The 12,064-nt window shown below is 48.2% G+C and overlaps 1 protein-coding gene across 2 annotated transcripts in view; it reads left to right on the forward strand.

Annotated features, from left to right (window-relative positions):
* Positions 1-12,064, forward strand: part of LOC138489370 (zinc finger protein 420-like) — a 180,795-nt gene that overhangs the window by 79,828 nt on the left and 88,903 nt on the right. Inside the window, exon 1 of one of the 2 annotated variants that reach the window (XM_069617086.1) lies at positions 2,426-2,750. The exons of the other annotated variant lie outside the window; for it this stretch is intronic. Within the exon in view, the coding sequence (XP_069473187.1) occupies positions 2,727-2,750 (24 nt within the window). The 5' untranslated portion in view covers positions 2,426-2,726. Of the gene's footprint in view, positions 1-2,425; positions 2,751-12,064 lie in introns of those variants that run through there. 2 annotated transcript variants of the gene reach the window in all.

The following is a 12,064-nucleotide window of genomic DNA, read 5'->3' on the forward strand; positions in this document are numbered from 1 at the left end:
CTGCAGCAAAAGCTTGTGGCCTACATCAGCTAAATGGTCACCGGAGAGGAGACATCCCATCTGACATGGGGATGTAAGGTTACAAGTAAAGTTCTCGACTACTTCGTTGTCTCAGATAGGCTCCATACCAGAGTATTTAAGTTGCAGGTATTGCCGACGCTAGGCAGCGATCACAAACTGATAAAAGGTACTTGTATAGCAAAGCTTACCGGGCCGAACGCTACCTACTTAACTCCAATTCAAGTAACAAGGTCGTAATCGATTGGTGATGAAAGCTGAAAAAAATCTCTCTTCTGACTCAGTATTTTAAGTTACATATTGGAACAATGGTAAGAAGTGAGGGTGACCTGGTAGAGTATTCCAAACTGCTGATGGTGTTTGTTGAAACGAGAAAGTTTGGACTAAAGCCTCACTTCTCGCACAAACATTGCTATGACACCGAATTAGTGGCCAAAAGAAGACAACTAAGAGCAGACTTAAAAACACTACAAAAAAAGGACCAGGCATCATGTGCGGGCCTAATTAAACTCCTTAAGCAGAGTTATAGGAACTTGGTCAGGGCTCGGAAATATAAAATGATACACAAGGACGCAGAGCTAATGCTCCAGATAATCCTTGGCAAAAAGATGGGAGAAATATGGGAACTGTTGCACACAGCCAACATGCCAAGGGAAGCTCTGCAAGCGAATGTAGTGCAAGATGTATTATGCAGCGAACACTTCACAAACATGTTTCAAACAATAAGACCAACCCATTAGAGCCCCGTGGGGGCCCCTTGGACATTCCAGACTACTCAGGAGGATATTCTCGTCATGATAAAGAGAGCCAGTAGCTCTAAGAAACACTAACGATTCAGCTAACCTGCTCCTCAAAACTTATATGCCTGCTCTATCTGTATATCCATCGATAACACTGTCAGCCTGGTACCATCGCCTCAACTGTAACCCCTGGTGATTCCTCCATTGGAATCCGTCTATTCCTTTTCCATATTGTATCAACCTTGTCTGACTATCCTGTAACCACCGGTCTACCTGCACTTATTGTTTGTTGTAAATCCTTTTTATGCCTGTAACATCTGCTCAAGGTCTGGTGCCCAGTTACCTCAGGGTTCGCTGCACGGTACAAATAAATAAACTAAACTAAACTAGGGCACCCTGATGGATTAACCAACGCTATCTTAAAGGAAGAACCAGAACTTTGATCGAGATTCTGGCATTATTGTTCGCGCAAATCAAGAAAATCAGGAAAGTCCTGAGCTCATGGAGTCTTTGTACGAGTATGGAATGGTTAACCTATGACTGCCTATAGGCGGTTATCAGGCACTCTCCTTGCCACTGGTGCACGATCCACTCCCAAGGATGCCAAGTACTGTACACCTTAAATGTTCATGCTCCCTCAGCCCCACTGGATCACTGGTACGCCTGGACTGGACTTCTTGCTCTACATGGAATTGGAGTCTCCCTGTTCTTCTGCTTCCGCCTCTGCCTCGCTCTCCTTGACCTGCCGGGCGAGAGAGAGACACAGGGATGGAGAGATCCCTGGTCAAAATGAAAGACCTTTCTTAAGCCATGGCTGAGAAAGCAAACTGTTTACAGAATGCCTAATGTAAGCATTTGCTAAGCCCTACCCAGACAAGCCCCGGGCACAAAATAAAGTAACTTAGATAATGCTTATATGCTGATTTAGAAATGTCAAGTAAATACTTGAAGCTGCTTATCAACAGCCTATTAACAAGTTCTATGCAAGGAATTAGTTAATAAGACCGTATTAATTTAGAATGTAATACACATTTTGTAAACGTTCAATACATGCTAATGAATAAACAGTCAGTGGACATTGTATGAGCAGCTTACTTTAACTGCTTGTAGGAGGGAAATGGGAACTGTTATTTATAGATTCCACCTGCCTGAGCAGTTCTTTGTAAGAGTTAAGCAGCATGTCTCTTTGCCCAGGAGAGAAAGTGAGATAGAGAGAGAGAGAAAGAGAGAAAGAGAAAGAGAGAGAGGAAGGGAGAGAGAGAGGGAGAGAGGAGGGAGAGAAAGAGAGAGCTAGACGGGCGAGAGACCGAGGGAGGGGGGTTAATTCCTAGATTGTTCCTTGATTCCAGCACATTAAACATGCCATTTAAAGAGAGATGGTACATGTGCCCAGGATGAGCTGACCAATAGCCGGCCTGTAAAAGCATTTGACTGATATCGGGCCAATGAGATTACTCTCACTCTTTCTCAAAGTGGTTCCTGGGGGCCACAAAGGGGTGGAGTGCTCTAGTAGCCGATTAACAAGGGTTTGGCCTCCCTTCAGTAGTAATAGTCTCTGCGCATGCTCAGGAGAGTAGTGTCTCCTGGTCTGTGATTCGTGTCTCTTGTTCTTGGTGATTAGTGTCTCCTGTTCTGCGCAGCCTCAGTGCAGTCCTGGGACCCTCCACATCACCCAGACTCCCAGGACCTTCCTTTCTTCTTTAGTGGGTTTGCTCTGAATCCTGCAAGAGGTCACTCAAAATAATCCATTGAGGATCTCTAGGAAGGAATCCACCCAAGATCACTGGAGAGAAATCCACCCAGGAACACTGGAGAGAAATCCACCCGAGATCACTGAGGAGAAATCCACCCAAGATCACTGGAGGGGAATCCACCCAAGATCGCTGGGGAGGAATCCACCCAAGATCACTGGAGGGGAATCCACCCAAGATCACTGGGGAGGAATCCACACAAGATCACTGGAGAGCAATGGCTGGGCAGGAGCCAGATGAGGTGAGGTGCCTCCTGGGTTATTTATTTGGGGACAGGAGTCATTGCTGCCAACTGGACCCATGTCATGGGGCTCATCTACAGATATTCCTGGTATTTTATCCAACAATGCAGGATTCTGGGAGTTGTAGTTTCATGTGTCCCGTTAAATATGGCCCTTTAATTAGAATTCCCATCATGCATGTTATAATGTTGTCTAGACAAACAGGACTGACTAAAGGTGTCCTTTATGGCATGGGGCATTTTTTCCAGGTGTGCATCGCGTATAATGGTATTTATTGAAGAGAAAGGTGAGTGCTTCTATCAGAAACACTGTGCATAAGTTATAAGGTTGGTGAGTGGACCAATGGCCTAACAGGGGACTTTAAAATGCTAGTGAATAGTGAGCAAGAAATGATGGAGGTGGCAGAGGAGGAAAATACAAGTAGAAAACCTGGGTAAGGGGCATTATAGATTGCCAGTACACCATGCACATTATTTATACTTACCTATAATCTCTTGTAAAGGAAGGTGAAGTTGGGGATTAATAGGGAGGGATGATGACACTATAGTCTCCTGCAACTCAGGCGAGTCTCCAGGAAAAGAACGCTGTCTCCCGGCCTCTGCTATTGCCTTTAATAATGGCTTTAATAATGACAATAAGTGCAGTGTCTGGCAACCACTCCCTCAGGCATTCTGCGGTGCAGCACAAAGGAGATGGGTGGGGTGCTGTGCTGAGCACTGCACATGCCATGTTTCTCTGCTGGCTGTGACCCTCACATATGCTGCTCCAGGATCCCTCTTGTACCTGGTACTTGCCTAGGGGTCTACACAAGTAGGTTTAACATTCCCAATAAAACCAAAATCTAAGCCTCTATTGCCCAGCAGCACTGTAATTTATTCACTATTTGTGTATTCTCTCAACTTAAGTGCATCATTCTCTGAGGATTTCTGTGCATGTACAGATCCCCAAATGCACATACATGAATAGCCTGAGCCCCGGCCTATCCCCTTCTAAAGTTCTGTGGGTCTCTCAAACATAGCGAGGCCCTCCTCATATGGTAGAAGAAACATGAGGAGAAGGATGGCTACCCCAACAGAGTAGCAGATGCCACAGCCTGGTATCATCAAAGCCAAACTCTGAGGCTGTCTGAATGACAGTATATGGCTCAGGGCTACAAACCCCTAAATGTGTAGGTCAGCCTTGTGAAAAATGACAAATGTGCACCAAGTCCATTGTGCCTTATGTATTTATATGTATTTCTTCTATAAGCACAACACTGCCATAGGGCTCAGTTTGCTGACAAAACATACAATAACACATAACATAAAATACACCAAACAACCAAAGGTTAAAACCCAGAAAGAAGGTCCATGATTCCTACAAATGAAACAGGATATCAGTTCAGAATAATTCTCAGCTTGGTATGGGATGACATGATACGCAGGTGTTAACATCGGCTCTAAATCATGATACGTTACTTTGACCGCATCCTATAACAATGCAATCTGTATTGCACATAACACCAATTATTAATGTGCACCCTACGGAGGATGCTCATGTCCTATGTTCTGATACAACTTTCGCCCGCTTTTTGATGAAGCCAAGCCAGGACTGTATTTCTGAGCACCTCCCTTGTCTCGGGGTCCCTAGGCTTCTCAACGTTGGTAAGTATAATGTTCCTTGCGTCCATAATAAACCCCCTTAGGGTCGGGTCAGCGATCTTTCGTATTTGGGACTTTCTGATGCGAATATTCTTTGAGAGTGAAGAGTTAGGTATAAAGTTAGAGCTAGCCACAGACTCAGAAATCTTTAAAGATGATGTCATAACACCATGGGAAGGGTCTACCACTGTTCTGTGGATGGGACAAACTTGTACTGCCTGATGGACCACGGTTTCAACAGTTTCCCTGATAAGTGTTTCCAGGTCAGAGGTTTAATTTAGATCTGATTGGCAATGTTGGTTAACCTTGTCATAAGTCTGGTCCATTTGACAGGACTTTAATGCCCTCAGGATATGTACCCGAGGGACAATTGTATCCAGTGTGTCAACCCAGGAGCCAAATTTTGCAACCTTTGTACATGCATTACGATTCCTTAATACGCTGCCATCTCCCTGTATTTGCTAATTCATCATCCATCCCCCTCTTGACCAAGGAGGACTGCACCAAAGCTTCCGATATCACGTCTTCCATCATTTTGATAGGAGACTGCATTGCCGAACTCAAACAAGACACTAAACTATCAGAACTGCCAGGTCCATTTCCTGTTGACGTTTCCCCAGTGACAAACAGATGGGCAGTCTGATTAGCCGCTGCTGCTTCACCAGCTCTGTACCAATAGCAGCAATACCCCGATTGGAACCACGGTCAGCATCATCATCATTATCCGTTAAACAACCCATCTTGCCCTGAAGTCGTTGTCTCTTTCGGGCTCTCAGTGCTAGGACTTCGGCAGCCGACTTCTACTCACATAAGGGCTGGGCACTCAAAAGGAGTACCAGGCATCATAGAAACGTGTACCCATTTCTTACCCCATAACTGGGGGAATTACGCCATGGTGGTATCTCAAAAACAGGTTTGGACAACATATTGAGAGCATAAGCTCAAGTAAAAGGCATTTTTTATAGTCACAAATCCACACAGTTCCGAATACTCTGGTCCAAAACTGGACCCCCCAACAGTGCCCACCAATTCCTACACAGAGTGATGGGAGCTTGAACAGGGACATGCTTGCAGCAGAAATAACAATGGCCCCCCTGCCTCCTTTCCCCTACAAGGCAACGTATTAATGTGCCAGCGTATCACCTTGCTGCACCGCCACCATAATTTACCTCTCTCCCAGCAGCTTCCACGAGCTCTGAGCACAGAGCTCTGGCCCCCATGATCTGTAGCCTGTCACAGTCCAAAGTTGAGGACGTAGGACAAGGGCAGGAGAAAAAACAGGAACCAGCTGCCGAGAGCCAACAAGCGACCACCAGCAACCAGCAGCGAAACACGAGAGCCAGGCATGGCCTTGGTTAGATCAGGGAGCCCCAGCAACAGCTCTGTAAAACGGGTGAACACCAACGCGGCCACCAAGCCGACAATGGTCGTGCTGGAGAAAGTGACCCTCCAGGCATCACGCGTCTGGCGTCAAGCTGCACTGCCAGTAGACGGCTGTTTCCGACACACAGCGGTGCAACATGTACTAAGTGGCTCAACCATACAGCCCTTATATTACAGAGATACTTGTCATATATAAAGCTCTGTAGTCATTCATATGTTCTCGAAATTCTATTTATTTTTATGTAAAGCAGCGAGGAGCCCTCAGTGCTATTTGTCCCATTACCCATTCTAAGATGGGCATTTACAGTGCAATGGGGGTGTACAGGATTTAGAGTGAAATTATCATATCAGACAATATTGTTTGGTGTGTTTTGGTTTGCATCAAACCGTACACAGATTACAAAAAGAAAAATGGCAAAATATATACATAATTCATTGCAATCCATCAAAGCATATATATTTATGATTGATTTAGAAATATATTGTCTATATATTATTAAAATACATGAAGTAGCTAGCATTATAATTAAGAAAAATCATCAGACTGTATTTCATGCATCTAGATAGGGTTATTCTAGGTTTTAATAATGCACCGTAAGGTAAGCGTAACATCTGTGTTATGGCTGCAATATTTAGTGGAATTGAGCATAATAAATGAATATGTTGAAGTGCTTCTTTTTTGAATTTAGTAATGGCAGTGCAATGAAATAATTTCATCATTTCTTAGAATCAACATTTACAAAAAATACACACCATTTTGTCTTTCAAAATGTCTATACTTCCGGGAATGGGATGTGATCTGATTTAAACCAATGATCTGCTCCTTCTGTGAGCACCAAGGCAAGGCTTAATTTTGCGTGCGGGCGACTGGTTGCCAGTGCAGATAAACCAGCACATTTATTACAGTCTGCACAAACACTAATAATGAACAAAGAATGGAACATACAAGCACATTTGCAGAGCCTGCAGCCTGGTGCTCTGGCGACTTACATGGTCTGTTAGAACCCCAGCACTTCCTCTGCAGATGGAGCTTATCTGCATCCCATACGGACAATGCACCTTCCGTGTAATGCTGGCTTTCCTGCAGGGCAACCACGATGACCAAGTATGCCTCCAAATACTAGGCCGTTTCCCTTCTATGGGGGTGCTGCTGTTCTCCTATTACCATTAACCATACAAAATCACCCCCAATCCTCCAAGACAGCGTTTGTTCTCTGGTTGTCGTCCTCTCAGCAGTAACAGGGGTGGATCTAGCAAACATGCACCTAACAACGCAAATATCCCACACAGAGTGAGAGAGAGCCATCCTTAATGAACGCGGTGGGTAGCAGTAGGAAAGGAACATGCAAAGTTTTAATAGTGCAAATCCAAACATTTAGTATCCTGTTGAGAGGCAACATAGTAGCGAGGAAGGCCTAGAGGAAGGCTAAATCAGTCATTAAATGGTCTCAGAACAAGAGTGGGAATTAACGTTTTATTACAGGGCTAGGTGAGGTGGGACGGATTTGGCATCTGTTCAGTGGGATGCTCCTGGCGGCGCCACTGTAGAGGTAATGCATTATTGAAGCTTTGGCTCATTCTCAAAGAGGACCCCAACGTTGTGAGCCTTGGGGCCCGGGGTGAGGAGTTTGGAAATAAAAGATATTGGGGGTGTCTGGGGGCTGCGAGCTGTTAGACACCTTTTGGTTTTATATCACTTGAGCATTCGGTACGGTACTGGAGTGCCATCCAGTGACAGGTGTCAGGGAGACAGTTTGATATATAGGAATGCATCGCTCAGAGGTGAACAATGCAAAAGGGAATAAGGTTTGGGTGATGGTGGTGAGTAGGAGACCTTGTTTGAGAAGTGAAAAGAAGAGATTGGTTTGTGGAGGGAGGAGGTGTGCAGGGTGAAGAGAAGTGAGCAAATACCAGGTTCCTGTGTCACACCCACTGAGAGAGGGATGGTGTGGAAGGACCAGTACATTAGGTCTGAAGAGATCCACTGATGGGCAGTGAGCGCATGACCATGTTAGAGACAGTGTGTGTAGGAGGGTACGATGGCTGATAGTGTCAAAGTCAGCACAGAGATCAGGGGGTGAGAATCACAGACATTTCTGAGTGGTGAGCAGTTGTGAGAAATATGGAGGTGTAAGTGGGCACTGGTCCCATGGATGGAGATGTGAGTGGGAGCTGGCTCCATTGATGGAGATGTAAGTGGGAGACGGTCCCATGGATGGAGATGTAAGTGGCAGCTGGTCCCATGGATTAAGATGTAAGTGGGAGCTGGTCCCATGGATGGAGATGTAAGTGGGAGCTGGTCCCATGGATGGAGATGTAAGTGGGAGCTGGTCCCATGGATGGAGATGTAAGTGGGCGCTGGTCCCATGGATGGAGATGTAAGTGGGAGCTGGTCCAATCGATGGAGATGTAAGTGGGAGTTGGTCCCATGGATGGAAATGTAAGTGGGAGCTGGTTCCACCGGCCAAATCAAAATTGACTTTGGATGGCCCTGGGGCCGATTTTATAAGCCACTCTGGGGTCGGTTTTATGAGCCAAATTAATATCCATGAAGCTGGGCTGGATTTCTGTAACTGAAGTTGTACTTGTTACGTTGCCTCACACAGCCTGCCGCCAGCTCGCTGCACAGCTGCAAACGGATGTCTTTATGATTAGAATGCACACACTGGCCCTCATTACGACCCTGGCGGAAATCAACCGACCGGACCGCCATAGCGTAAATAGCGTTTCCGCCATTGCACGACGGAGCAAAGTGCGGCTCATTCCGACCCATCGGGCACGAGCACCACGCCATGGCGGAAGTGCAAAGTCCGCGATGTCGGAAATGACCCCAAAACGGCCCACACCGCCGCCGTACGGCGCCCTAGGTGCAATACCGCCACCCATCTTAGCGGACACCGCAGTGAGCGCCAACCGGAAAGTACGGTGACCGTAAAATATACGGAAACGGAAGTAAAAGCATGGTCCCGGAACGGGAAACATCACGCCGTACACCTATAAAACCACAAATTCCACACAACCATTAAAAACACTACCCTGAGACACATCCCAACCCGTCATCCACCCTAGTGAAACCAAGAAAAATGGGAAAAGTAGCGAAGAAAGCGTGCGACCGCAAGCGGCAGGTCCACTTCTCCCGTGAGGAACTCACCGTGCTCACAGAGACCCTCCAGGAGAATGCTGCCGCCGTCTTCTCCACGCAAATGACCAGGACGGCACTTGCGAACAAGAAGGCCATATGGGCCCTGGTGGCACAGCGGGTAAGTGCGGTGGGGACCGCACCCCGCAACCCACAGCAATGCAGAAAGCGATGGGACGACCTGCGGATACGCGTCCGTAGCATACTTTCTGCCAACCGCAACATTGCCACAGCTACCGGGGGAGGATCGGAATCACCCATCAAGTTGACCCCCTGGGAAGAAATCTGTGCCTCCACCATTGGAATGGAGAGCATAGAGGGAGTCGGAGGGATGGAGAAAGGAGTGCAGACATCCGAAGAATCAGGTAGGTGTCCCAAATAAAACAATGCCAAAACCACAATGTACAATCATGTGAAGTACCACGTGTCCACATAGTGCAACAGTAACACATGTCCAGGAGAACGTCAACATACATAGGCCTGATAGCACACTTTAAAACTCACATCAAATACATAAATAATTAAAAATCCTAAAAACACCCTCTACACGTGCAGCAGGCACACCCTAACTGCAGGCTGCAAAATAACTGCACCCTCACTCCACACACAAATGAAACCACCTCCAAGGCCCCGACCCAAATCACCCTCAGGTACCACCCCAATGCATGTGATACATTGCCATTCCAATTCCAACAGACCCATTAATAACGCTCGCCCTCCTTTACTCCACCACAGGGTCCGATCCAAACGACGAGCTCCAGGACACCCCTACCAGCACACCTGCAAAGAGGGCCAAGACCAACGGCCAAAGACCCTCCACCTCAGCTGCACGCATCAAGACACGGAAGCAGCACAAATCAAGTGGCAGCACAGAGGAGGGAACTCCAACAGGCACCCCAGCAGCCAGCATGCCCACAACAGCACCACCACAGGTCCCCCCAATGGATGCCACAGTAGGCACTGCTTCTGGTGGCAGCAGCACCATAGGTGACACTGCATTAATGGCAGCATGCTCCGACACAGAAAACGGGGATGTCGAAGTTAGATCCATCCATGACCTGTCTCAATCCCCCTGTCTGTTCCATCCCTTACACCATGAGGATACCACGCAGGGGCACCCACAAGACGACGACTGGCCATCCCCCACAAGCCCTGTGGCAAGGCAACATGAGGTGACCAGCCACTCTGTGACACCACCGCAAATGGCCATGGCCCAGCAGAGGCAACAGTCCCTCGACCAGGTAATCGTGCAACAGCAGCAACTGGCCACGCTCCTCAAGGACCATGCCGATGAATGTGGGGGCACTAAGGCAGACATAGAAACATCAACTGAGACACTTAGGGCAGAAATGGAGAGAAGTACAGAGACACTAAGGGCACAAATGGAGAGTAGCACCGAGAGCCTGAGAGTAGAAATGGAGAGAAGCACCGAGAGCCTGAGAGTACAAATGGAGAGAAGCACCGAGAGCCTGAGGGGGGAACTGCATGCGACGTCCAAAGACGTATGTGCCGAACTTGCCGCAGTGCGCCGTGTGCTCACTGAGCTCTCACAAACCCTTAGGGACATGCATGGACGTGAGCAGGCAGAGACATCATCCGTTGCAAGTTCCGTCCAGGGCAGCCCCCAACATAGATCTGGGAGGAACCTGCGCTCCACAGGCAGGGGTGCCCCTGATACCCGGAGAGGGGGCTTGCAATAGCGACTGCCCACTGACAATGAGCATCTTTGGACACTGGTGTTCGGGGGGGAGGTAGGAGGGTGGAGGGGGTGTGTTGGGCTCACTTGGGTGGCGGGTCGATAGGGTGTTTAACATGATATCACATATGCCATAAACAATGCACGATCATCCAATGAGATGTGTGGACATTGATCTTTGTGTACGAGGCCATTATAGGCGTACAGTCCATATTGTGCATGTTCCAGACACACACAGTGCCACAAGTCCCGTGTCCATGTATCAGCCACCAGGCGTGAGTGCTAGAAGCATGCATCTATGAGATGCTGACGAATGTCACGGCCCTCCTGTGCCTCGCAGACTCCTTGAGGTGCTGCCACATCCCCACCCTCATCATGACCATCTTCAGGTGCTTGCAGTTCTGCGTCAGGGGGCATGGGCACATTTCTACGTACGCACATGTTGTGGAGCATGACACATGCCATGACCATCTTTGCAACCTTCACATGGCGGTACAGGAGTGCCCCGCCAGACCTGCTGAGGCAGCGGAAACAAGTCTTCAGTAGGCCGAATGCCTGTTCTATGACTACACGGGTACGTGAGTGGGCATGGTTGTAGTCCTCCTCATGCTGGTCCCGTGGGTTCCGGACTGGTGTGAGGAGCCATCTCTTCAGTGGATACCCGGCATCACCTGTATGTGGACAATAAAGGAATTTTGAGGAATGCCATTGCTACGTACGCACCCCCCCCTTCCTGCCAGGTCATTGCCGCATCACATACCCCACATCATCATGCATGAAATGAGACTCACCGAGTAGCCAGGATCTGTTCCCTGCATGTCGCTCCATGTAGCGTGGTATTGTAGAGTTCCTCAAGACCATAGAATCATGGGTTGATCCAGGGAATCGGGCACAACAATGTGTAATGATCCTGTTGGAGTCACACACCATTTGTACATTCAGAGAATGAAATTGTTTTCGGTTGCGGTACTGGGCCTCCATGGCATGTGGGACGACCAATTCCACATGGGTGCAGTCGATGGCACCAATGCAACCCGGTATGCCGGCAAGTGCATGGAATCCCACTTTTGTGTTGGTAATTTCCTGCTCCGAGCGTGGTAGAGAGATGTAGTCGTCTGCGTGCTGCAGGAGGGCATCGAGCACTTGCAATAGTGTCCGTGAGAACAGTGGCTGTGATATGCCATGCAACTGTCCGACTGTGTGCTGGTAGGTGCCTGTGGCCAGGAAGTGGAGTACAGACACCACCTTCAGTAGGGGTGGGATGGCGGTTGGGCTATCTATCATGCTGACAAGGTCAGCCTGTGTCATGTCCACAATGGCGGTTATGGTGTCCCGGTCCAAACGGTAGAGGGTGTGGATCTGCTCATCAGTGAGGTTGAACGGATGTGCTCGGAGGCGTGGGATTGCGGGCTGCCTGCGTGGTGGTAGTGGCTGTGCTGGCGGCCCTTGCTGGCC

Source organism: Ambystoma mexicanum, chromosome 9 (assembly GCF_040938575.1).
Source record: "Ambystoma mexicanum isolate Mex_15411 chromosome 9, UKY_AmexF1_1, whole genome shotgun sequence".
Classification (NCBI taxonomy): Eukaryota; Metazoa; Chordata; class Amphibia; order Caudata; family Ambystomatidae; genus Ambystoma; species Ambystoma mexicanum.